At 41.6% G+C, this 27506-nt stretch overlaps 2 protein-coding genes across 2 annotated transcripts; both read right to left on the bottom strand.

Moving 5' to 3' along the window:
* Nucleotides 1–4078: 4078 nt before the first annotated feature.
* Nucleotides 4079–16394, bottom strand: LOC138720401 (uncharacterized). Its single transcript, XM_069856582.1, has 12 exons — nucleotides 16132–16394; nucleotides 14053–14169; nucleotides 12757–12861; nucleotides 11939–12058; nucleotides 9759–9908; nucleotides 9168–9305; nucleotides 8391–8507; nucleotides 7245–7352; nucleotides 6705–6818; nucleotides 6298–6411; nucleotides 5359–5547; nucleotides 4079–4465 (listed from the first exon to the last, which is right to left on the bottom strand). Exons 1-10 carry the CDS (start codon nucleotides 16392–16394, stop codon nucleotides 6306–6308), a joined length of 1338 nt encoding a protein of 445 aa, XP_069712683.1. The 3' UTR covers nucleotides 4079–4465; nucleotides 5359–5547; nucleotides 6298–6305.
* A 1731-nt stretch (nucleotides 16395–18125) lies between these two features.
* Nucleotides 18126–27448, bottom strand: TMEM129 (transmembrane protein 129, E3 ubiquitin ligase). Its single transcript, XM_069856483.1, has 4 exons — nucleotides 27209–27448; nucleotides 25712–26186; nucleotides 23169–23328; nucleotides 18126–22335 (listed from the first exon to the last, which is right to left on the bottom strand). Exons 1-4 carry the CDS (start codon nucleotides 27411–27413, stop codon nucleotides 22087–22089), a joined length of 1089 nt encoding a protein of 362 aa, XP_069712584.1. The 5' UTR covers nucleotides 27414–27448; the 3' UTR covers nucleotides 18126–22086.
* Between the last annotated feature and the right edge of the window lie 58 nt (nucleotides 27449–27506).

The raw sequence follows: 27506 nt of genomic DNA, 5'->3' as shown, positions 1-27506 counted from the left end.
AGGAACATACTTATTTCTGTTTCCTGATTAATCTTTTTTGGATAGTTGAACAGAATAGCCTACAGGAACGTCCCACCTGAAGCCTGGTAAGTAACCAGGCAGCCCTTCTTACCTCTTTTTCGGTGTGCAGATACCAAAAGGGGCTTTCTTCAAGGCTGTGCAAAACCATACAGTGCAGTTTATACAGCTGCTTTTACCTCTGGGCACAAGAGCAAGGGTAGGGAGGTAGAGGTCAGGGAAGGGTCTCAGACCAGCACAGTGACAGCTGCTGAATTTTCTTCTGTCGGAGGTCACTGCAGTATTGTATGGATGGTCTTGAGGGCCAAGAGGAAGCACCTGCTCAATGAGGCTCAGGATCGCTCAGATGTGCTGAAGATCCTCTTCACAATGAATTCACAAACCTCACAGCACCTTGTTTTGTTAAAATCAGGAGAAATTCACTCTTTTTTTTCAAAAGGGAGAAGTACTATTCAATTGCTTGACTGAGTATTTTTTTGCAAAGCTGTGCCAGACACTGGATGCACAAATACAGACAGACACTTGCACTCCTTCCTGGCAAAACTTACAGCTTGAAAAGGAAAACAAGCTCCCTGCCAGCCTGGCCATGGCAGCTGCACCAGGCCAGACCAAGAGTGAGCAGCCAATAGTTTGCAAAGGCTTTTAGAAATTAAACAGTTTGAAAATCTCAGCATCTGCCTTGCTTTCTCATGATTTTTTATGCTTTGCATTGTTTTCCCTCAGCTTTTCAATGGTTCTACATGTTTTTCTCATTTGTGAATGCCCTGAGTTACGATTGTTTCATTTCCACAAATTGCATCTTTATTCTAATTATGTCTCAAAGACTCCTGCTAAGTATCTACTTGGAAAGGGTGGTTAAGCTATTTACTAATGTTTTTTGGGTGGAATGTCCACATGCCTAGTGCTCCTGGCTGAAGAGGGTACTATTTTGAGAAGAGGTAAGGGAGAACTGTGTTCACTTCCCAGAGCCTCACGGGTTTTTCTTGACAAGTTGTAAATAGGTCCTGTACTTTTCTCCTCAGATCTGTCGTAGGATGTCTCCAAAATGCCTTCCTTTGGGCAGTAACACTTGGGCTGGCTCTGTGCTCAGTGAAACACCAAGATCTGAAAACAATACCAAGTAAGGGATTTAGCTTCGTAGTTCCGTTCCCTGGCGTTACTGTAATTGTGTAAATTCACATATCTTGTCTGGCACCTGCATAAACATCCATGCTCCCACAGGGAAGTTTGCTACGTTGGCACCTCTCCTTTCCCAAACACTGCTATGGAAAACAGAACTGTTTTCCTGAACTAAGGATATGTTTGAAGTTCAGCACAGGCTCAAAACACGTACAAGCTACTTCCTCCAGTCTCAGACTGAGATAATTTGAACAGCATGTTTACCTGAACACATCCAAGCTAGCCAGACAGATGACAGCCTGGGAGCCACATGGCACTTTTAGCAAAACACTGCAGAGAGATTAAATTCAGTTTATCAAGCAGAACTATCTGCTGTAACAAATCTTAGGGATTGTGGTTGCCTTGCATCTCTGTCCTTGTCAGCAAAGAAAATTCTTCAGAAAAACACTTTCACATCACTGTGGGAATTTTAGGGGGAGGAGAAGGTACCCTCATCACTGTGACCTTTGTGGAGCAGTTTAAAAGCAAAACAAAAATGCACATAAGCAATGGCATATCAGAACTGCTAGTGAAGGGCTGTTTCTATAAGCACAGATAATGTATCATCCGTAAAGAGATTCTCCCAGTGGAAGCATGCCAATAGGCGACAGAGGTCACTTCTTAGCAGAAATTTAAGCCTGGCTGGTGAATTTCAGAGTTTATTTTGGCTTAATTATGAACAGAGCACAGACTCATGCAAACTGGATTTAATTAAGTAAAATTAACAAAACATTATCAAATACAAACTGGGGACAAGGTACCAGACTTCAGCTTTGCTTACCCCAGTTGTAAACTCCTATGTCAAGTAGCCTTGGGTAAACAAGCGAATGGATGGACTGCATTCCAGTTTTAACTACTCTGTTTAGACTGATGAGGGTACTGTTATTAATTAAAAGACATTACAGTGGTTCTACGTCCAGTGGCAGCACTGCATGAAACTACTTTGCAGGCTTCAAACCTGATTTGCTCAGTATCATTCCTTTCCTTGTACTAGCATAGCTTGTCCAAGCATACAGAACCTGGATTAGTGAATAAATCTGCCCCAAATTTAACTGCTGCAGGGAGACTGGTTATTCTATTCCTGTCAAAGGATGTTCAACTAAAAAATACAAGATCTTTTAAGGACTGCTAAATTACAAACCTATGGATTTGTGTCCATAAATCCACCACAGGCCCCATCCATTATAGGCAAAAGCTTAAGGGCTCAGACAGCTGAGCTTAAGTATTTCATGGCAGCCTATTACTCTCACCTAACTGCTCCATCCTCCCCAGGACACCTTTCTCACAGCAGAACAGGTGCAGGGGCTTCAGCTGCCTACGTTGCAAAACACAAGTTCATGACATCAGGATATGAGCTGAAGGGTTGGACACAACCCAAATTGTGCTGCAAACTCCCTTCAAGAATCACAGAATCACAGAATAACCAGGTTGGAAGAGACCCACCGGATCACCGAGTCCAACCGTTCCTACCAAACACTAAACCATATCCCTCAGCACCTCGTCCACCCGTGCCTTAAACACCTCCAGGGAAGGTGACTCAACCACCTCCCTGGGCAGCCTGTTCCAGTGCCCAATGACCCTTTCTGTAAAGAATTTTTTCCTAACGTCTAGCCTAAACCTCCCCTGGCGGAGCTTGAAGCCATTCCCTCTTGTCCTGTCCCCTGTCACTTGGGAGAAGAGGCCAGCACCCTCCTCTCTACAACCTCCTTTCAGGTAGTTGTAGAGAGCAATGAGGTCACCCCTCAGCCTCCTCTTCTCCAGGCTAAACAACCCCAGCTCTCTCAGCCGCTCAAGAGTTTGATTGAATCTCTGAAGATTCCTCCTTCCCCCTTTTAGCAAAGGCTAAAAAACCTCACAAAACACATCTTAAAACATTCACACAAAAGGACTACTGAACCCACATATTCCTTTTATAATGAAACTCTGCAACATAACAGCAAAAGCAGACTAATGGGGATTTTTGAATTTTAAGTGTTTAATTATTCTGCATAAAGACAAAATGACAAAAGTGTAACACTCCCTTATTTACAATCATCATAAATCACATGGAAGCATGCACACTGGAACAAGAAAGTTCTAAACATTACTTCTTGGAAAAAGTGCTGTACAGGTGTGTTCCTTGTATGCACACACTCCACGGTCTGTGGCGTGACTGAGCCACCCTTGTGCTGGGACACTACTGACCACCACGCCTGAGCATGCTGGGTAATAAGGTTTTGCAATGGACTGGGAGCAGCTCCTGGGAAGCAGCTTACTTCCATTAGCAGCACAATAGGCTTTTGGGTCTTGAGGACACTGCCAGCCCTACAGCAGGGCTGCTGTGTCATCCCTAGCACTGCCACCACTATGCAGAGCCAAACTGAACTCCTGCAGAGAGACAATTCCCAACTCCAACCGACATCCGTATCCCAGTATGGGCTATATGAAGTGCCATTTCAAAAAACTCTTAAGTATCACACGAATCTGGTCTAAACTCCACTGCCGCCACAGCCCTCACTTTGACTTTCTGAGCAAAGAGTAAAACAAAGGAGAACCTGTCTCAACACCATCAAAACACTTAGACTGGACACCCAACACCCAAGAGCAGCTCCAAACACTGCTGCTCACCCCCAGTTCCTCCAGTGCCTGCTATTCCTACTGGAGGAACTGAGCTCATCTTCTGATACTCTTAGCAGTAAATCGGCTCTTTCCATCAGGCTGCAACATACGTGAAGGCAAAATCCATGTACTCAGGCTGTGCTACTGTTCAGTCACTTGCCTCCTTCAAGAGAGATTTGATTTTGATAAACCATCTACCTTTCCTTTCTCTTCTCTCACTAGGCTTAGGCAAATGCTAGCTTAATATATCTTATTTCAGAGAACAGTAAATATACTCAATGGATGATCATAGTTTGTCTTTAACAACTGAAGAAAGGTTGGAATTATCTACATTCTTTTGAAGCACTTCTTCAGGTTGGATGTACAATTCTGGCCCAGGAGAGGAAACGGGGTTTAATTCCACACTTTAAGGCTGGCATTCAGTTTAACTCAATATTGGACCAATTTGCCAGTGTAACATTGGTGTACTCCAAGTAGTGTGATCTCCAAATGGCACAGCAGCATCCATCAACTGAAGCAGCCTTTACAATATGATGTATACGTCATCTCCCAGCGCAGGAAAAGCAGGAACACTCTCAAAAGCTTTAAGGAACATCCATCATCGTTGCAGCACAGGCTTAATGAAATCTGAAGTTTTACACTTGAGGCAGAGCTTGTAGAAAACAATCTATCCTTAAAGATCTGCAGAAACCTAAACAAAGAAGCACATAACAGTGTTTAATAAATACAATATATCTAGTCATTAGCCGCAGAACACTTGCTCTCTTAAGCTGCAGTGTTATACAACATATTACTGTAGCAGTATATGGAACAGAGCACTGCATATGGTCAAGTTTAAGTATAAAAGACAAAGCCATGTTGGCCCTACTAAAGAAAGTATAACAGATAGTTTGAGATCATTGTTATGGATAGCTTTGAGAACATATATTATTGGAGAAGCAAAGACTACTACATACCCTGTATTGCTAAGTTATTTGTCAAAGAGCAAATGAATTATTTGAGCTGATCTTTCCCAACCCTTCAGATAATTTTCACCATCATTCGTAAAGTAAGTCTTTTTTCTCAATTCTAGCTAACACATTCCTGCCACATCTTAAGTGTCTTGTTGACTAAGGTTTTTTCCTTTAAAAATCAAACAGATATATTCCAACTTGTAGACAATAGTATTTATTATTCCTGTTTAAGATGGAAATTTTCTTATAGAAAAAGGGCAGGTGGTGTGGAATTCTACTATCTAATTTCCAAGCAACATTACTTTTCCACAGATGAAGTTCCTGCCATTTGGGAGTTAGAGCTCATCACACCTAAAAACCAGTCAAAGGCAGTATCTTTCTCAAATATTGGTCTTTGCATCCCAGGAAACTGGTGTGTTGCTTCTCACAGATGCAATTTAACTTTCTACATTTTACACGTCACAGAGTTCTTCAATTAGAATGAGTGATTATAAAACTGCTGGGTATATACACTCCTTACTAGAGTCTTATTTACCACGAAGACAACTGGAAAGCAGCTAAATATATACTGACTATGTAGAAGACCAGAAAGGCTCTCTAAAACCGATATACAGAGGCACACTGCTTTTACCTGCACATTGCACTTTATGTTGATTGCACATATGCTGACTGCAAATCTCTTCCTCTTTCGGTGCAGATTTTATGATACTGCACCAGTTTTCCAAGACTTGGTCTGCTCATTTCAGACTATACTCCTGTTCTTCAAATCATTTTCTGTCACAGGAGAAAGTCCTTCGATAATTCTATATACAAAGAGATACTAAATATTTTCAAATATTGAATTAGTACTTTATAAAAGTGAATCCAGATTAAGTCTTATTCATGCTTAAAGATTTTAAATTAAAAAAAAAATCAATAAAGTCAATAGAAAAACATACCATTAGCGTATTTTTTAAAAAGCTCTATCTGCCTTTTCCTCATACTGCTAGAATTCAAATCCTAAGCAGTGTAAAATTAATTATGTGCCATATTCTTAATCCGTTTTTTTATGAAAGATATTCCAAGATCACTGTTAAATAAACATTTATATCCTATTCCATAATATTTCAGAGCTGTTATTAAATGTAGATCAAAGACAATCAAACTACAAAAAAGACTATCCGCTAACAAAAGTTCTTTGACTCAAAATACAACGTATCCCATCAAGCACCACAGGAGCCTACAGTACTTTAACTGAAATCTACTGCTGCAAATGCAAAGATGTGACTTCATCACAAAAAAATATTACAAGGCACAAAAGCTGCTACTGTTTTAGAACTGGCACTTCTCATTTGGTGATAAAACATGTTTCCTCGCTGAACAGGTGCATTTTTCCGTTTACTAAGTCTGATGTCTTAGATCTTTTAATTAAGGTGCTGCATTAAATACACAAGGATGGGATAAAATATGATACAACAGAAGAATAAAAAGAGAAATTGATCTTCTTGAACTGAATAGTTGGATTCTATAGAATGACACTGCATACAGGCTACTGAAACAGAATAAGTAAAATTAGTCAGCATAAACTCACCTTCGTATTTAAATTTTTTTCCTCATTAGTTTATCTTCAGCACTTGCACTTCCCCATCCCCTTTCAGGGCATTCTGACTGATGCCTTTCCAGAAAACTGCTGTGAAGATTAAACCTACAAATTAAAAAAAAAAAAAAAAAAATCCCAAAGACTAAGTGGCTTTATTATGGTTACCTCTTTATGTAAAATACAGCTAAGATCTGCTATTTAGTCCAACACAGACTACAACATAAGGACAGAACTTTACCACACAACACAAATTTGGCCAACACATCCCTAAGAAGAACAGGGAAAAAATAAATACACATTTATAATAAAAGCTTGGATTAAAATAAAGCAATAAGGCAACTGTACTTCTAATTTAATATGCAATAAAAAAGCCCCTGATCGATGAGTTGCATTTGTACCTCTCCAGTGTGCAGTCTGCATCTCTGCAAGTGCTCCTGTCAGGAAGAAAGAAGTTGCTTTTTTTCTGTTTCTGACTGCTCCATCCTGAAGATGAACTGGCTGGAATTGCATCACTGCATAAAAACAAATAACTATCACTGTTGTCTGCTACAAAACAACTCAATCTCTCAAGAGACAGAGAAGCAGCTTTCAGTTCCTAGACTTGGCAAGTGAGAGACTAGTAACAACCACAGGGATAAATTCTGTAAAATGCCATCGCTTCCCATAAGACAAAGAGGGTGGAAGGGGCTCAGCATCTTCCAGCATTACTTAACAGCAGAAGCAGCAGAAAGCAACAGAATAAGGGTCAGACAGGAAAAAGCCAAGCAAGCTCAAAGAACAAAAAAAACCCAAAACAACCAAACATGTAACACACTGGAGAAGAGAAAAGAAAACATAGTATTAAATAGTGAAGGAAAAGGAAGTTAAGAAAACCCAAAGACACTTTTCACAGCAGAAGTAATCAACCGAAAGAACACCATAATCTTTATGGTATCTACCTTGTTATTCCTATGCCATGTTGTACTGTCATTACTTCGTCATTTTCACCAAAGGCTTCCCACTCCAAGCACTTTGAAAAAGCCTCCTGACGCCCTGAATCAGTAAGACTAGAAAGAAAGTGAAACCATATGAAATCATGGATGTTTTTATCCATTTCCTCTCAATTCTTCTTAAGGGGACTAACTAGAGAGAAAAAAACACATCTGTACAAACATTTTTACTAAGGCTAGCGTGAAAGATCTATTAAACCCCAAAACCCGTACATAACTGTTCCAGTTTTCTTATGGTCTGACAAAACTTTAGAGTTAAACCACGATCTTCTCTACACAGCCTACCACTTCTCATTTCTAGGAATACTTCTTATGCAGAAGCTAGGAAAGGGGAAAAAAAGGAAATATGATTAAAACTAATCACCAGGGGAGTAGCTTAATTCTTGAACAACTTGGTATAAAGACTATGTTAGCCTGAAAAAGTCTACTCTTCTGTCATCAATTTCTGAATGTTAATTTCATTCTGTCCCAGGCTGAGTGACCAACTCCTTGTTCCAACAAGCATTTTTTTCCATGCAATCTTTCAAAAGGCAAAGAAAAGCTCAATCAAAATACCCAAAGCTTCCTTCACATCTGTTCATGAACACATACTACCTGTAACACTTGTAGTAAACATACCATGGTAATAACAAAACCAGGCATTTTCAGTATTTGTCTGGGAACCCACACTGGGCTCCATTCTCTTACCAGAACATTCATCAACGTGTACAGTGTGCAACCCAAAAAGCAGAATGCAATGCAGGTAAGAGCTATGGGAAATAACTATGGCAGATACCTAATAATTTCAGAATAACAACCTCTGAGCTGGGTTCCGTGAGAAACCAAGAACAACCCATTCGCATTGCCTAATTTACACAGAAAAAAATAAACTACGTCCTGTCTTGTGACACTGAAGTCTCCTCACCTTTGCAATGGACCACTGTAAATATTTGCTATCATACAACACAATTATTCTGACATGGTTTGCTTTCACTAAATTGCACACACGCTTAGATAAAATTAAAGCTATTATCAAATGGAGGAATAAATACCAGCCATATTCCCAAAGGCAGTTCATTATATGAATGAATCTCCATATGGAAAATCATTTCATACCTTCCTAGTGTGTGGTACATATGCACATAGTGGTTTTTGCTCTTTGAGACCACAGAGGAGTCAGAATTGTTTCTTCTTCTGCGTTTCCACAGTGGAGAAGAGTCAGGAGAATGGGGACTACAAAGAATAAGACATAGATTTTAGACAATGCATTTTTCAACTACATTTAAATGCTTTTCCGAGTTTTGCAATGCAATGCCACATGCTACACATGAAGACTTTGATGTATAATTCTCCAGTCACAACAGAGGAAAACAGAGAAAAGTGCTTATGTTTTGGTAACATCTCCACTGTACTTTGAGAAGTGAACCCAGCCACAACCACATGAGAAGCAGAACCATTTTCAGTTCCAGAGGCACTCCCCTAGACCAAGGTATCTCAGTAAACAGGGAAGTGCATGAGGTGCTTTACTGTCAGCCTCTCTGCCATTCCACAGATGAATGTAATACTGTTAATTAACGATGGTCGCTCTTGGTTCTGAAACAGGTGTCCTATTTTCAGTACTTGCCAACAGTGGTTAAAGAAACCTCAGGCACTCCACTCTGTAAACGAAGCAGAAAAGACCACTGCCTTTTTTTGCTCTTAGTCATGCAATTCTCTAATGCTGGCAATTTCTCCACATTCAATGTTCTGTAACACTGATGGATTCCATTCAAAAGCAGAGGTGCCAAACTCCAAGTTTGAGCATCAACTGCACTCAGTCACTAAAAAAACCTGACAGCATCAATGTGTACTGAATTATTTCAGTAAATTAACCACAAATGTTTTATCTCATACCTCTCTGGCATGTAGTCAGCCTGTCTGCACTCATCTTCACACTCATTTCTCTTCTGCATTTCATCAAACATAAAGGAGCCAGAATCATTCTGGTCTTTGCAGAACCATTCTTGGTAACTGCCCGAGGGTTCTGTATTACTAAAAACAGAAGTGAAAAAAGGGGATTTAAAATACTACCCATCTAGCTCACCACTCCAAGCAGAAGACAGTTAAAACTGCAGTAATAATTAACAGTTCATCTCATATAACATAAAAATGGTTCAAACAACTGCAACTTGCACCATAATTCAATTACAACACAGGTAAAACTATTTTACCTTGTGCTCACCAATGTAAACACACAGGGGCAGGAAGTGTACTACTACAAAGCAAAGGCCTTCCTCCCCAAAATGCCTTATGACAAATTATTTTAACTAAATAACGGGATTATCTTGAAGACTAACAGAATTCAGAAAGAAAACAAGACATTCAAGGAGACTCCCAGTTCTGAACCCAATCTCCTCTCTTGCTCCCAGTTAGGAATGCTCTAAAGGAAATTGAGTCCTCCTGTGAAGCAAGAGATGCATGCTGACTTAATTCACCCATACACACACTGGCTGCAGATCCCAGGTTTCTTCAGTAGGAGGATCCCAGGCATGCAGTGCTATCTTCCACAGTCTGATCTGCTGGTCCCAAGACCTACGGCTGTACTTCTTAAATTTGTTGGGAGTTCTAGGGTGAACCCCTGGTATTCGTTGATTCCTGTAAATACACAGTAACATTATTTCAGAATTATTTCTCATTCTTTAAAAAAGTCCTCAGTAAATATGACCACACAGGCATCAATGGCATAGTAAATAAAGTCTTCACATTTTTAAACACTTAACTGAAACACACATATTCCAATACATATTGTCAAAAACAGACCACACAAGCAACAATTAACAATACCAGGCACAGTCAGACCAGAGGTTCATTCAGTTTGACACAGTGACAGCTGCCAAAAGCAGATCCTTACTCCCCATAAACAATCAGAAAACAGAAGCAGTGTAACTCATACTTCTTCAGTAGTAACCTAGTCTCTGGCTACTCCTACCTGTTTTCTCGAGTCAGGTGCATATTTTCCATCTTGAATATTACAGAGAGTCCAGCTGGGATGGAGTAAACTGCCTTCATAGTAGTCTCTATAATGCTGTGGTTTTGATTTATAGCTGATAACATACTAATTTTTGGCTGTTGTTGAACAGCATTTGCACAGCTTGAAGGCCTTCTCTTTTCCCCCCCACTCTTTTTCCCAATCCTGTCCCAAAGCCACAAAGTTGAGGATGAACAAGAAGCTGAAAGAGGAAACCGCTGGGACAGCTGATTACCCACAGAGATATTATACCACAACACAATATCATGCTTAGTAATAAAAAACAGGGCAGCGAAAGAGGGGCAGGTGTCTCCAAAAGTGGCCACCGCTCAGAAGCTGTCAGGGCCCCATCCTGTTTGTGGCAAGTAGTAAATGACTGCATTTGCATCACTTGCTTCCCCCAACTCCCCTGCCCTTTCTTTCCTTAACCTGTTCATGTGCCCTTAACTCAATCCATCAGGAAGAGTAAAAAGCAAGCCAACTGTTTGTTCCTTATCCACCGGGGAAAGGGAAGGAGCAAATAACTGGGTGGCTATTTGGATGCTGACAGGGGTCACACCCTAAGTATCTTCCACAAACTTTCATTTCACCACTGTCCATGCATTATTACAATGGGGACTGCTACAATTCCAAATGGCATTTGTCTGTTCAGAGTACAGGAAACAATATTCTCCCACTGTCTGGGTTAAAATCCAATTGATACGCCTTTCCACTGAATCTAAACTATGCAGACACTACCACAATGCTGTCTGGGATCACTCCATGACTGAACTGCTGTTTCTCAGGTGATCTCCCAAACCTAGACCCTGCCCATTACTCGAAAGCTCACTCCAGCTGTCTCTTCAGTACAAAATAATTTTCTTTATAGTCCTATCATCCTGAAGGCAGCTTTTAAGCCTGGGTGGTGGTAGTGAAGAGTATTACAATAACACGCAATACAAAGTGCCTTTGTCTCAAGTGTTTCACCCTACTAGCTTTACACATCAATGCACTTCACCATAACACTTTTTGTAGGATAACAGACCCCTGCTAAGGAACAGTATTATAAATTTCCCCATTAAAATGCCACCCAGAACACTTTCTTTTCAAGTTTAGCCAGTGGATTTTTTTCTGAATGCTGCTCTTGCTCATTCCTATTCTCCCCCAATGATTTAACTGACCAGAGTACAGCTACACAAGTCCCAAACATTACCATGACACTGGCTGCAGTCCTTCTTCTGATGACAAGTGAAAAGCAAAATTACAATTCACAAAGCTCTTTGAAGAAAAAAAAGTGTTACTGAAGATGTGATCATGGTATTGTGTGACATCTGTGACCATTTATGGTATCTCTTGTGGACTTATGGTCATCTAGTCTAACTTTTCAAGTTTTGCTCAACAAGCCTGCACCGTACACTGCATTTGGCTGGCAACTTTCACAACAGACTTACAGGTAGAATCCAGCAAAAGCAGGCAATTAAGTAGCAACCCAATTTTCCCTAAATCAATTTTCTCATATGCAGAAAATACCTGGCTTCTCTTTGACAGAACTCAATCGATTCAAGCCTTCTTTACTTACTGTTCATATAATTTTAAGAGAACTAAAGCTGTGTGCTGATCTACACACGTCAGGAATAAATAGAGTTTATTTCAAAACATGCAACATGGTACAACTTACTTTGGTACTTCTTTAATGTATCTATCATACGCGAGCGTATTCTTTCCAAAATTGATCTGTTTTTGTCTTCTCCTCAGAACCACTTCATCCGTTTCCCTTTCAGCTGCATTAGCAGAATCACTCAAAACAGAATCAGAAATCAGTTGAAAATAAACTGAATAGCTTCACGAGTTAAACACATACTCTAGAACTGCAAGTTCTTAGTCTCATAGACAGTAAGCACAGCTCTTACTTCACTAATTTACAGAAGTTAAAGTTGTGCTAACCATATGAAACTCTACAACAAAAATAGTAGGTTTTGCAAGTTCACGTGATTGCTCAGCTTTGTAACAAGTAAACATGTGCCTGGGAGTGCTAGAGGTGCTGAATTAGAAGCCTACAGATAGTCCTACAGCAACCAAATCAAATGATACCACATTTATAGCATATGTTTTTAGCAACCTCCTAATGTGAATATGAAAAAGCTTAAACAAAAAGATGGATAATATAGAGACTAGCTCAAATGATCTAACAGCCATTTCTCTATAAGCCTCGATGGTGTTTGTTATGCCTTTCACTATCCTGTATTTTTTTCTTACAGAAAGTAGGAACGAATATGCAATTTAAGCTGAAAAAGAAAAGAATGTTAAATGACCCCACAAGCAGCTTTTGAGATGACACTTCTCAGTGCTAATCTGTCCTTAAGGCTTCCTTCAGGCTTGATATGGAAATAGCCTGACCATGTTTCAAATCTTCATCAACGCATGTAAAATAGCTGGAGATGATCGCATGGCTACTGCTAAAACAAATACAATACTTAAGAATTATTCAATACCTACGCCATCATTTTTTTATTTGAAGTCTTCATTATTGTGCCTTCTTCAATTCTGCTTTCCCAGTTCGGGCAACAGGAAAGCAGCCCAGAATATTCTGGTGTTGTAGAGCTGGAAAATAACAAGAATTCAATGTGGACATTTGATGCACATAATGTATTTAATGAACAGAAACTTCAACAGTGGACAAAACCAGTTCCACAGCTGTGAAGCACAGGCATACCCCTTCTTTATTTCAGTTCAAAGTCAAATAAACCAAAACATTTCGGCTCAAGTCACCTTCAGCAGTGATGCAAGATTGTCACTTTTACTTCAGAAGGAAAGAAAATGGTCATGACATGAATTTCATGTCAGAACATAGACCTGACCGCTTCCCAAAATACTTACAGCTCAGCCAACACAAATGCTTCTGTTTCCTACTTGAGGACATTCTCAATACAGCCATTCCATCAAAAAGCACACTTCATTAAATTAGTTATGGTCAAAAATCATCAATCTAGTCACTGCTCTCTGTTGTCAGCTAAGGACTCTGCAAAGGCCAGAGGAGATGCTTAAGAAATAGAAGAATGCCCACCCCATCAGCAGAATTAGCATTTTGTCAGACACCACCATATTCCAACATAACCGTTTCAAGAATGTAAATTCTGCTGTGTAAAGCCAAAAAGGGAGGTAGGAAGTTTTCATGTCCCCTCAGTAAAATATTTCACGCCTTCTATTGATGTTCTACTCATTCTGCACATATTCAAGCACTCACCACTTTTAACACTTCCTGTCAGACATTAAGATACCAATCTCAACCACCTCCTCCACTTCAGGTTTTTAGTCTAGAACACCTAAAGCAAAGCAGAATGCTCCTAAAACTAGCTACCTATAAAATTTTATTTCATCTTAATTGCCCTCAGTACTGGACTACAAAAAAAATACACATTTACTAAGAAACAAGCAAAATTTGTCCACGCTTACACATAAAGATGCGTAAGCAAAACATGAACAGCAACAGCAATCGCTTCAATGGGAGTTTTGGACTAACACTGGGCATCTCAGCAATAAAGGGCTTAAACTACTGCATCAATACATACCATTTCTCTCTCTCATATGGAATACTTGCTAGTGCTACGGTATGTATTTCAATTAGCCGTACTGAATGGTCTGCTCTTGCAGAACTCAGTTTATAATTTGCTAACTGTGCTAATGTATTATTAGAAAACCTTTAATTTAATCACATTGAGGGTTTTATTGGATTCCTAAAGAAAAGAGTGCAGCAAAATGAAGATTTAAACAAACTTCATGTTTATTCTTTACCTCTCCAGCCATTGGTCTAATTGTCTGCATGGATATTTATTCAACAACAAAGAATCTGAATCATTCCGGCTTCTGCATTCCTGTTCTTGATGCCAGCAATGTGGATGTTGCACACAACTAGAAAATAAGACATTTTCATCAGAAGTCAAGTCACTGAACACTGTCCATACAAAACAAACACCGACAATCCGAGTATCATCATTAATAGTTAGAAAATGCTGATTTGGCATACAAATATGCAACTTACATCAACCTATTCAGGCAACACTAACTTAACAAAGGTGTTAGACAATGAAAGTGTTGAGAAAATGTTCTTCACTAATGCAATTAAGACATCAGAATTTTAAAATAAACTATTAACATTTAGACAAACAAAAGGATATCTTTTCTCTATTTGCAAATGAAGGGAAAAAAACCCTGAGAAATTTCACCAGTGTTTATGGAACTGCAGATACTTGCCATTGTTCATACACTGTCCTCTGTCAGAAACACATTACTTGACATTTTTATACCATTCTATTCAGCACTAAACTCATGGAAGAGACAAATACAGAAACGTCACTTTGACCAAGGAAAACACCATGTCTAAGGAAAATCAGGTCAGCAGTTTATGTGGAGACATGTTTACACAGGTAATTCTTTACCAAAAACTGCTGGGAAGTCCTCACAAACAAGCTCGGAACAAGAAGCCAGAACAAGGCACTTGCAACATGCTGGAAGAACATCTACATTTTCCTCAGTTCTGGCAGCTTTAACTTCTTAAGGGATAGATTACTAAACAAAACACCGTCAGAGTCTACTGACACCAGACCTGACCTCTGGGCTAAAGACCACATCTGCAGATCAATCCACCATCACCTACCCATGAGAACGACCCTATACTGCAGATTCCACACAGCATGCGAGTGAACAGTACGTGTACTGGTTTGTGCCATGTCTCTACGCTTTTACAGTAAAGACCAGAGATAAAAAAAAGATTTTTTGTTACTTTAATCCTGTATTAACAATCTGTGATTTCTCTCCCTTCCTCCTCCACCCTGGCTGGTTTTGGGAGCTTCCTGCTCCCAGAGGGCTCAAAGTTACTGACAACCAGCACAAACAGCTCACTCCTAACCGCAGATCTAGGCAAAAAGACACTGTCAACATATTTCGTTTTTTGCAAAGCTTGTGTACAGGTAAAAAACCTTCTATGACCACCCTCAACAACAAGTACCCAATTTAAAGATTTCACAGAAATGGAGGGGATCATAGAATAGTTTGTGTTGGAAGGGACCTTAAAGATCATCCAGTTTCAACTGCCCCGCCATGGGCAGGGACACCTTCCACTGCAACAGGTTACTCAAAGCCCCGTCCAACCAGGCCTTGAACACCTCCAGGGTTGGAGCATCCACAACTTCCCTAAGCAACCTGTTTGAGTGTCTTGCCACCCTCACTGTGAGGAATTTCTACATAGCGTTTAATCTAAAACTTCTCTTTCCGGTCTAAAGCTATTCCTCCTCACCCTATTGCTCCACGCCCTTGTGAAAAGTAACTCCTCAGCTCTCTCGTAGGCCCCCTTCAGGTACTCTAAAGAAGAGAAAAAAGAACACATTCTTCTCCCTTCTCCTGTGAAAAGAATACCAAGCATGCCTTGCATATAACACTATTTGAAAAACTACAAGAAAATTCTAATTGAAAATTATACCTTTTAGAAATATTCTAGTATATTTATATATAATAAGAGCCTTCCTGTACTTAAAGTGGGGCACAGGAAAGCTGGGGAGGGGCTCTGTATCAGGGAATGCAGCGATAGGACGAGGGGGGACGGCTTTAAGTTGAAAGAAGGGAGATTTAGATTAAATATTACGAAATGTTTTCCTGCGAGAGCGGTGAGGCACTGGCACAGGCTGCCCCACCCCAGGAGGCGTTCGAGGCCAGGGCGGACGGGGCTTCGAGCACCACGATCCAACAGGAGAAATTCGAACCGGATGGGCTTCCGACCAAACCCCGATTCCCGCCCGCCCGCCCAGCTCAGGGTCAGCCTCAGGCAGCGCGGGGGCCTCCAGACAGGCTCACAACAACCCCCGGACAGCCGCTCACCTGCCGGGCTCCCCGCGGGACATGGCTGAGGCGAGCGCCGCCGCCGCCGCCGCCGAACATGGCACCTCCTGCTCAGCGACAACGGGGCGGGCGGCGCGCGCGCACAGGCTGCCCCTGGGCGGGGCGGGAGGAGGTGCGCGTGCGCACCAGATCCCCTCGGCTGCGCAGGGAATGGGCCGTGGGGGCGGGAGCAGAGCGGAGTGCGCATGCGCACAAGCTCCCCTAGAGTGCGCAGGTACAGGGCTGTGGGCGGGGGCGCGCATGCGCACAGGCTCCCTTTGCGTGCGCAGGGATGGGGCGAGCGGCAGGAGCGCGCATGCGCACAACAACACGCCTTGGGAGCTATGGGGAGGCGGGGCGGGGGCGCGCGCGCAGGCTGCGCATGCGCGCAAGCTCCCCCTGGAGGAGGCTTGGGGCAGCCTGGTTCCCTGCGAGGTGTCCGTGCCCAGGGCAGGATGGCCGGGACTGCGTGGTCCTTAAGGTCCCTTCCAGCCCAAGACCTGGACAGGCTGGAGAAATGGGTCTGTGTGAACACCAAGAGGTTCAACAAGGCCAAGTGCAAGGCCTGGGTTGGGGCAATCCCGGATTTCAGTACAGGATGGGGATGCTGTGATTGAGAGCTGCGCTGCAGAGATGGACTTGGAGATGCTGGTCGATGAGCAGCTCAACATGAGCTGGCATGAGAAGGGCAATCGTGTCCTGGGCTGCATCAAAAGAAGTGTGCCCTGCAGGGCAAGGGAGGGGGTTATGCCCCTCAGTTCCTCTCTTGTAAGACCTCATCTGCAGTACTGTGCCCAGTTCTGGAATCCTCAGCATAAGAAGGAGATGGAGCTGTTGGAACGGGCCCAGAGGAGGCTACAAAGACGATCCAAGGGCTGGAGCACCTCCCGTATGAGGACAGGCTGAGAGTTGGGGTTGTTCAGCCTGAGGAAGAGAAGGCTCTGAAGAGATCTTATAGTGACCTTCCAGCACCTGAAGGGGCTACAAGAAAGCTGGGGAGGGACTGTTCACAAAGGCTTGTGGTGATAGGACCAGAGGCAATGGGTATAAGCTGGAGAGGGGTAGATTTAGACTAAACATAAGGAGGAATTTCTTCATGATGCGGGTGGTGAGGTACTGGATCTGTTGGATTGTGCCCAGAAAAGGGCCACAAAAGTGATCCAATGGCTGGAGCCCCTCTCCTACGAGGACAGGCTGAGAGAGTTAGGTATGTTCAGTCTGGAGAAGAGAATGCTGCAGGGAGACCTTATAGCAACCTTCCACTGCCTGAACGGGGCTACAGGAAGGATGAGGACAGACTTTTTAGCAAGGCCTTTTGTGACAGGACAAGGAATAGTGGTTTTAAACTAATGGAGGGTAGATTTGGACTGGAAGAATTTTTTTTACAGTGAAGGTGGTTTAACACTGGAACAGGTTGCCCAGAGAGGCAGTGAGGATTCCATCCCTGCAAATATTCAAGGCCAGGTTGGATGGGGCTCTGAGCAACCTGGTGTAATTGAAGCGGAATTGGAGTAGGTGACCTGTAGAGTTCCCTTCCAACACAAAACATTCTGTGATTCTATGATTCCACTACTGGTGCCTGGTAGCACCTCCTAGCAATGCCACAACAAAAACCTGTTTTATACAGGACTGATGTGTCCTGTATACGTGTCCTGCTATATGCCAGCACTGCCCTAGAAAGACATATTTCTAGTCATCGTCCCTGCTTATCCAGTGGCACTAGTTCCCCCTGCAAGTTATGGACAGTATTTTTTTCCCTGCTATAGATCCATAGATTTTACACACCACCTTTCATTTATGCAAGCGTCTGCATTCAGGTTATAGTAGGAAAATTCATCAAAGGAGGAATTACTGGGTACACCTTCAGGAGAATTTAAGCCCCTTTTGTATCACACATTCTCAGCTAAAACATTGTATACAGAGAAGTTGGACTGGTTCCCACCCATATAAAGTTTTAACTGGTAAATATAACTTTAAAATTAGACCCAGAAGTCTTACAGAAAATCAAATATATTTTTATTCAGCTTTTCAGAAAGTTTTAAGATTAACTACATGTATTAATTAAGCCTTTTCCTTAAAGGCTATCCAAATAATACTGTCCTTTTTCTAACACGTAAGCTGTCTTGGTTAAAAAAACACAACCACAAATAAAAAACCTTGCAGTATATCTTTGGAAGAAAATGTCTTGTAATGCATGTCAGAGTTTGAATATTTATATTTCAACCCCTTAAGTATCTCAAAGTCAACATTTCTTAAGAAATGGCATTCAGAACTTCAGTGAGTTATGTCTTATTTAGCCTGGCTGGAATGGTATATAGCTGGAGTCTACCAGGTTTCAGCACAATAAAAATACTCATACTGAAGACATCGTATGGTAATCTGGTATTTTGGTTTTAAGTTATGGCAAGCCTCATGGTAAATGTGATATCATCAGCACATCATGGATTCAAAATGTATTCTGCTTGGACAACATGACCTTTTTGGGTTAGCAAACTACAGTAACCTAAAAGATCAACGTATTTTGCTAATATTTTTTGGAATGCTACAATTATGGAAATAACACAACTGCAGAAAAAAGCCACAGCCCATGTTTTCAGAAGCGCTTAAAGAGCTATAGCATGTAGGGAATTGGGGCTGTACATGTGTACACACACATGGGGTATTTGTACTGACACTGTGCATCCCCATACAGATGGTTATATTTATATAACGTGCTTCAGATTACTAACATTGCCTACTCACAAGAGATGTGGAAAAGCATACACACCACTCAAAAAGCAACACTGAATAACTAATAATTAAAGAAAAATATGTGAATATTTTAGCCCGTGGGTTCATTTTTTCTCACAAAATGCTGTAAAAAGACCAATTCTAAACCCTGTTCTTATGTTTAAGAAATGTATCAAGACTTGGTAGGAAGGAATGTATTACTTTTTACCACAAACAAAGAGAGATCTTCTCTGGAAACAGCCCTATACATGCATTTGGTTCTTGGGATGATGACCTGAAGCTATCAAAGACAAATGCCTTTTTTTGTACTTTATTTCACCTTCAGTGATTTATTCAAGACAAATAAGACGGTGTAGGGAGAGGTCATTGTTTATCCCTCTACTGTCTCTTAAGAAGACTATGTCATATGGATTTTTGACAAGATGGTCCTCTAACCAACCAAGCCTTTAAGAACTTAAAAACTTTGGAGGCATGCCAGATTACTTTGAGAATTTAAACTTGGGAAAAAATGCTTATTTTCAGGGATTTAAGCCCAGTACTATTATTAACAGAAATCATAATTTTATTTTGGTAATTATTACTAGTTTCCTAAGAGGCACTTCTGTGGGTACTGTACAGCCATTAAGAGATGCAAGAGTATTATACATTTATGACTGATACTTGGTTGCATTGTTAGACTGGCAAGAGAGTAGGATGAATAAAAGCAAAGTTTCATTGAAATGAAAACTTCCAATTGATTGAAAAGTAGATTTCTGTAAAGAAAAACTCCACTGCACAAGCAGTTAGGAGACTAAAGCTCTTATCACATGGGATATTATTGGCAAGTGACCTGTTTTTCTTGTACAAAGCCATCTGCAACTACTGTATCTAAGTTTCTCAAGGCCTTGACGATTTTAACTTCACACATTTTTACAATAAATATTTTTATCCCTAACAGGAAAAAAACCTGTAGGAATCAAATGACTGTCAATGGCAGAACCACAACACGAAAATCCTACCCTCTCTTCTGCGACTATTTCAAGGACCGCATCCTTTATATCTGTGCTACACTATGTAAACTTTCCAGAAGTAAATGGTACAAAATGCTATTTGTAAAGGCTGCTGTGTAGCAAGGAAGCGCTTGTCAGATGACACCATTCGGCCCTATAAGAATCTTCCAAAGGTTAAAAAATACTGGAAGGAACATTTCAAATTTCCAAATTATTTTCCCACTGAAAGACTGGAAAATATTTTAAATTCAGTCACTAATCAGCTCCTTGAGTTTTTAATTTTCAGACTTGTTAACAAATCCGTCTGAAAATCAGGAACTCAATCCTATTCGAATGAAAAGGGACCTGCCACTGAAGATCTCTTGGGAAAGAGAGACAAATCCATGCTACCAGTCTCAGTGTGAAATTTTCACTCTGTAAAATCCAAAACAACAGGTAATGAAAAGAAAGAAAAAATTACCCTTATTAATAGGTAGTATGGATAATTGCATAGTAGATGTTGTATTTGTAACAACTGCGATATGCTCAAGCAATTAGTGTCCTTAAACCCAAACAGTTTGGACTTTTATAAGTGCATATTATTAAAAAAATCTCAAACAAAAAACCCAACACCAATAATATAATGTTGCTCAAATGATGCTGTCAAATTTGTTCTTGTTTCCTTATCTTTCTCCAAAACACGGCTTGCAGCCACATCTGTAACCACAAATGTCCTGACCGGCTGGCTCAAAGTGCCGTTCACTGCATCCACCACACAACCTGTAGCCACGCTGAGACTAATGAAATCTTCCACGGTTTTGCTTCCAGTACTTGTATATTTTTAACATCCTGCCACCTAGTCGTGCTCAAAGCAGTTGCCTGTCATGGTAATTGAGAGATTTTCCAGTAATCACTGGCATTTCATCTATGCTAGTGATTTATTGATAAGATCTTCCTGGTTATAAGAGTGTGGTATGTCAGGGCTTTCATTCTCCTAGACCAGAGCATTAAAATATTCCTTTCTCTTGCTATCTGACCCATCTGTCCTCCTGAGGTTACTACTCCTCTGAGATGGACAACCCAAACAAGTGAATACCTGCCTCTCAACCCCTGCATTGCACAGGTCAGTGCATCAACTCAAATACACATACTACAGCAGTTTGAGGCTCTCTCAAATTTATGGAAAATGCTTTGGTTTTAATTTACAGATTATTCTGATGCAGATCAGATCAAGAAGTGTGCATCAGTAGCCCATGAATATTAAATCAGCGACTACTGCTTATGATCAGTCTTTAAATTGCAAGCCTGAAAAACTTCTGTTAATGATAGTAATTCTTCAGGCACTGAACATGGCAACTTAAACCTTTATGATCCTGGCATCTCTTTCAGAGGAAAGATTATCCTCAGGAAAAGCTTACAGGATTTGAAACACCTGAGCATCCTTTCTGAATATTTAGACAGTTCAGATGTTTGCTGCACTCTCTTCAAACATTTAAAAAAATAAGTCTATCACCTAAAGAGCATCGAAACCCTAAGCAACGTAGCTCCTGGAAACCAACAGATTTAATGATGCACAGCATTAGCAGTGTGGGTGAATGGGGTATTTCTCTGAATCCTTCTGAATCTGTCAAAAAACAAGCAAGAGGCAGATTAATGGAATAAAAGGTTCCTGTTGGAGTTGTACATCTTCAGGGATTACACTCCTCAGCCTACAGAAACCAATCCCCTCTATACGTGGAGGGGACCGTCAGAAGGAACAGAACTGGTATACCTGTTTGATGAACACTTGTAAAAATTAATAAGAACTTTACAAATGTATTAAAGAAGAACAAAAGTACCAGTGAAGTCTAACCAAAGTAATTTTCTCAGTTAGCCCTTTACTGAAGAATCAAAACCCAGGTTAACTTTAAAAATGTAAAGAATTTAACCTACATTAAAACTTGAACAGAGAATAGTACTGCAAATATAAAGCGATACTCCTATTCCATCCAAGACATAAGAAAGCAAATGTGAGTTAAAAAAGATAAAAAAAATAACAAACAGAAACTGATATCTGGTAAATAAAACCCAAAGATACCAGTAAAAGTGGCGAGGAACTAAAAAGATTTACGTCTGTTTTCAAAACTGTAAAAGAAAGCTTTGGAGTTTGTACCCCTGTAGAACATGAAGTCCCAGAAGCAAGTCTAACAGTTGTTTTAACCAAATCTATTATGAAATACATTCGAATTTAAAAAGTTAAAACATACCCAAGTATTATTCATCGTATTATGCAAACATCTAAAATGCAGAATTTGGCTCGGCAGGTTGGACAAGGCACTTGGCTCGACAGCCAGGTCTCTGGGTGCTGCTCATCCTGTCGGCTGGCAAACCACTTGCCCATGCAGGTGAGGCACCACATGGGACGACAGTAGCACTGCTGGCATTCCCCTTCGTTTGGCTCCTGGCAGTTCTTGATGAGCTTGATGTTAGCGATAGTCTGCATACACCCTATGCACGGTTCCAGCTCCTAAAGAAGGTGAAAAACATCAAAATTGTAAACTCCACAGAATGGTTTCTTTTATTTCTCTTCAAAGCTTTTAGAAAATTATCTCTACACAAGCGTAGCAGGAAGCTGATCTGGGCAGAGCCTCAAGGCAGAACTGCCCCATCAGAAGATACCAGATGGTTTCAATCTCTAGAGCTGTGTTTTATTAGAACACCCTCTAATTAATGAAAATAAAGTATCTCTGTAAGCAGAAAACCCAGAAGTGCTGCATGAGACTGATTAAACAAAAATGACTGGAAATGAAACACCTTTTCTCTCTGAAGAGTGAGTTCCACCTGTTTCCAGAGCACAGCAGCCACAGCAAGGTAAGCAAGCAACTACCTTTATCATTCAGATATACTATTTCTCAAAAAACATACCAATATAAAGTAAGGAAAATACACAAAGCAAGCAGCTTTTACCACTTATTACAGCACATGGCTTTTCTTATCATCCATCTTTGTAATTAAGAGACATAAATAGCAGAGGACACTGGGACTCTATTGAACACAGTGAGCACTCATCTTGAAGGACCAGAAATTTACTTAATTTTTCTTGGATAGTATTGCAGTAATTGATATTTCTCCAACATTAACTATGCCATGTGAACCTGCAGTTGCACATAGGGAGATCATCTTGCTAAGAAGTGTTTAACAATAAACAACAATTAGCATTTCCTATGTCTTCCAGCCAAAGCTCTTCAAGAACTTGACAACATTCAAAACACAACACAGTGAACAGGCACAGAGACACAAATCCTATTCATACTACTATTGGTGTAACAAAAAGCTATACTTTTGAACAGGGAGTCTCACCTGAGTGCTCGGAACAGAATATGTCTGGTTAATTTCCACCAGAGATGTAAATGTTTCTAGAAATAAATCACTAAGGCTTTGATGGATCACAACATTAGCTGCATTGCTGATGGGAGCACGGAGCTTTTCTCTGAGCTCCCCATACTCTGTGGAGTTCAACCTGAAGAACGAAGGATGGAACAAAATGTTACCTTGATTATCCATTCAGATACCTTGATAGCACATGGGTGAGGTTAACAGCAGAAAAACAAATCCACAGAAAAGCTATTTAAGTTGGTACATTCTAGTCAGAATTCACTGTGAGCATTTTGTTTTCTTTTGCTGTTTAGTTGTTGTTGGATTTGACGTAAGTTAAGACAACAGAATAGGCTGTCCTTCTCCATATCTTTGTCAGTTCACTGACAGGATATGAGAGGTGCTAAAACCCCACATAAAAATAAAAGGCAGCTTTTGAAGTAAATGTCATGAACAAAAGCAGTACAGGTGCGTAAATCATGCATTAGCTGTGAAGTACTGCATTCACAATTCCTGTCCAGCTTTTTAATGCCAATTCACTTATACCATAAACTCCCAAGGACACATGCACGTGGCATGCATGACATGGTGATACAGTACATATAAGTGTCAGAAGAATGTCAATCAGGATCAGTTTCTGTTATTTAATTTTAGACAAAACCCAGAATTTCACAAGGTTACGAATAGCTGCTAAACATGACTTGCAGTTTGGTTTTAACAAGCTCCATTCCACACTAGATTCCTAAAGTCTCTCCAAGTGAGACCACAGACCTCAAGTGGCACGCGAATCCTTGCGCAGATCCTGCAGTGACACAGCACTGCTGTCACCTCTTTTTAATCTAGCAGTTCTAAACTGTAGATTCAGAACTCCCCAGCTCGACATTTCCACTCATTAAACAGCTTTCATAGAGAAGCCCTGGGAACATTGTCCTGAAATTCCTCATTCTTCCTACCACTCACCGAGTTCATGGAGACCAGTACAATGAAACGCTAGCTTAGCTTTAGCTCCTGGTGCTGTCCATTGTTTTAACTATTATAGGATAATCTTGTTTGTTAACAGATACTATCAGTGCCAATAACAGAGACCTTTGTATCCAAAGGAAAAATCCACATTGAACACACAAGGCAATGTGGCCTGCCTACACAAAAGCATTTTTCTTCCAGAAACATCCCACTATATCTAATTCTGATTCTGGATATATATATAATAATCCTGTATCCTTAGTAGGGGAATTTTGTTCTAGAGCACTTTTCCCGAGTCTAGTGTGACTGCATTCTAGCAGAAATTTGCTATTCCTGACACATCTTATCAGAAGAACTTTTAAACACCTCTCTCGCTGCTGTTCTGTTCAGCCACAAATAAAATTTGTAGGGGTTGGATTTTTTTCCCCTAAAAGGACTTGCCAAAGAAGCCACAATTTTCTCAGCTGGAGATGTAGTTTTATCCCTCTGGCAGTGAAGCACTTAGAGAAGAAAATCACTAGCTGTTCAACACTTATTTGGTCACCACTCTCACAGGTCTATAGAAGTCTCCTCTTCTCTTAGGATTAGGATTGTAGGATTTTGTAGGATTTGCCTACAGGAAAGGTGGGGAGGGGCTCGTCATCAGGGAGTGCAGGGACAGGATGAGGGGGAAAAGGTTTTAGGTCGAAAGAGGGGAGACTTAGATTAGATATTGGGAAGATATTTGTTTCCTGTGTGGATGATAAGGCACTGGCACAGGTTGTCCAGACAAGTTGTGGCTGCCCCACTCCTGGAGGTGTTCAAGGCCAGGTGAAATGAGGCTTTGAGCAGCCTGATGCAGTGAGAGGGTTAGAACTGGATAATCTTTAAGGTCGCTTCCAACCAAAACCATTCTATGATTCTATGATTGTCACACTTACCTAACCTCTCATTCTGAGCTCTGTTCTCCTGGATACCCAGAACAATCACCTCTATGCCCACCTCATGCTTCCCAGAACCCCTCTGCTTGCCTACAACTCTGGTGATTTGCCAACTTTTATTAAACCAGTAAATAAATGCTGCTGACAGCAAATTACTTCCTTGCTTTAAGGGCAGTTAGCACGCAGTAGTTCAGCGAGAACTCTTCTGAACAGCAATAAAATTAGAAGCCTTGAGCATAAGAAAGAAAAAAAAAAGTCATGGAAGAACAACCACCAGTTATAGACAAAAAACTTTCTCCTCCCCTGACACCTGGAAGACCAAAGTCTCCCTTCCATTCCTCATCACCTTTAACCTAGTTTTTTCCAGTTGCTTCTTTCTGCATCCAGCACAATCCTCTTCCTGAGTGGATCAAACAGGGTAGTTGCTTAACCATTCTGCATTCAATACTAGAGGTGAATGAATCTTTCTAAACAACCTTTCTTCACTGCATTGCGTGGCAGAACTGCACGTACAGCATCCCTGAACACCAGGCAGGGAGCAAAAAGGAAAGGATGAGACCCAACGAGTCGTCAGATCTGCCACAAAACCACTACATTAGCACTATCAAATAGCACATACATAACACAACAGGGTAGTTGTTTTACCGGATATCAAAAGCTTTCACATAGGGATTATTACTGGCCACACGGATGGTGAGGAACTGCACAGGCATATTTGAATCTGGGGTGAGTTCATGCTGTCTGGAGTCGGTCACCGTCAAACGAATATCCTGCTGCTGGGCAACGTGTAAACAGTAGGTGGTCACTTTAATCACCCATGTGTCTGTAACAATCACCCTTGCTCCAGGGGCTCCAGTAGCAAATTTGTCGATTCTCCTAAATTCTGTATTGATGGAAGAAGCTACTGCTCTCCAACCTGACTGTGGAAGAGCATGAACGGCAAGTGTTCGGGCTAATGGATGATTATTCCAGCCTTTCCGTGACCAGTAATATGCCAGGGCACCGGTGACTGCTGCAAAGAGGACAGCGAAGAAGAAGAAAGTTTTCCATCCTTTCGAAGCCAGGTAGAAAAAATATAGATGTTTTTCAGGTGCAGCGAAGCACATACCAAGGTAATAACCTGCAATGAAAGCCTCATTTTCAGAATTCAATTAAGTACACAAACAAACAGATATGCCCGAGTCTCATAGTTATTCAATCAGCGAGCTCACTTGCTGTATCAGTAAGACTTGTTCTACAGCCCCTTCACCAGCTTCTTTACTTTTCTCTGGACATGCACTGATACAAGGAGTAGCTACTGTTACAAAAAGTGGAATATCTTTGATTTAAACTAAAGTAGGTTTAAGTTTCATCTAAGTAATTGCATTTTTTGAAAGTTAGACATAATGTCCCCCTGATAGCATGTTTTCTTTCAAACAGTGTTTTTCCAGACACTGTTCATTCTTTGGAGATGACAATATCTTCTGTGAAGCATGATCTGTGCTGAACAGATGTGTCTTTGGTAATCACCTCACCCGATCTCAGATGCAGGGTCAGGCAGAGCTGAAGCCAGATCCAAATTAGCAAGACATTTGACTGTTGTGAAGTTCACAATAACATTAGAATCAGTCCTTGGGAAGTAACAGAATATGCATAAGATTTCTGGGAAGGTTTATACATATGTAGGTGGGAAATACATTCTGTAACCAGCCTCATTGCACGCAACTGATGGAGATCACTCTCTCATGATGCCCGGGCCTGATAAATCATACAGTCATGGAATGGCTTGGGATGGAAGGGACCTTAAAGATCATCCAATTCCAACCCCCCTGCCACGGGCATGGACCTTCCCACTGGATCAAGTTGTTCAAAGCCTCATCCAACTTGGCCTTGAGCACCTCCAGGGATGGGGCAGCCACAGCTTCCCTGGGCAGCCTGGGCCAGGGCCTCCCCACCCTCATTGTGAAGAAATTCTTCCTAGTGTCTAATCTAAATCTTCCCCCTTCTGACTATGATCCCCTAGACCCCTCCTGCCCTCCCCACCCGCCCCCCTCCAGTCCCGGCTCCCCCCGACCCCGCTGTCCCCCGCTCCCCAGCCCCTCTCCTGCCCTCCCCGGTGCCGTTCCCGGTGCCGCTCCCGGTGCCGCTCCCGGTGCCGCTCACCGAGGGGCAGCAGGCCGTGTGCCAGCATGGTGCCGGTGCTGCGCCGCAGGTGATACTGCACGAAGGCCGCGTCCTCGCTGCCCAGCCAGGCGCCCAGCAGGCTCTGCACCGTCAGCCCCGCCGAGCGCACCTCGTCGGGGGGGAACACGAAGCACACGGCGAACACCACGTAGGCCAGCGTGAAGGTGACCGCCGGGCTCTCCATTCTCCGACTCCCGGAGGCGGCGGCGGCGGCGGCACCGGGGCGGCGCCTCGGCTCGCTCTGCGCGGGGGGAGCGCGGCGGCCCGGCCCGGGCTC

This window comes from Phaenicophaeus curvirostris, chromosome 4 (assembly GCF_032191515.1).
Source record: "Phaenicophaeus curvirostris isolate KB17595 chromosome 4, BPBGC_Pcur_1.0, whole genome shotgun sequence".
Lineage (NCBI taxonomy): Eukaryota > Metazoa > Chordata > Aves > Cuculiformes > Cuculidae > Phaenicophaeus > Phaenicophaeus curvirostris.
The sequence above is the reverse complement of the archived record's forward strand: the minus strand, read 5'-3'. Positions and strand labels throughout refer to the sequence as shown.

What these genes read in the sequence shown, in the direction of transcription:
- LOC138720401 (XM_069856582.1), bottom strand. Translation starts at nt 16,394, where the DNA reads ATGCGCGCCCCCGCCCACAGCCCTGTACCTGCGCACTCTAGGGGAGCT. An exon ending in TCCCGCGGGGAGCCCGGCAG is followed by an intron (nt 14,170 to 16,131) that starts GTGAGCGGCTGT and finishes CTTATTTTCTAG; the next exon opens with TTGTGTGCAACATCCACATT. An exon ending in TCAAATAAAAAAATGATGGC is followed by an intron (nt 12,059 to 12,756) that starts GTAGGTATTGAA and finishes TTCTGTTTTGAG; the next exon opens with TGATTCTGCTAATGCAGCTG.
- TMEM129 (XM_069856483.1), bottom strand. Translation starts at nt 27,413, where the DNA reads ATGGAGAGCCCGGCGGTCACCTTCACGCTGGCCTACGTGGTGTTCGCC. An exon ending in ACACGGCCTGCTGCCCCTCG is followed by an intron (nt 26,187 to 27,208) that starts GTGAGCGGCACC and finishes CTTTCATTGCAG; the next exon opens with GTTATTACCTTGGTATGTGC. An exon ending in GTGAAAGCTTTTGATATCCG is followed by an intron (nt 23,329 to 25,711) that starts GTAAAACAACTA and finishes TTCGTTCTTCAG; the next exon opens with GTTGAACTCCACAGAGTATG.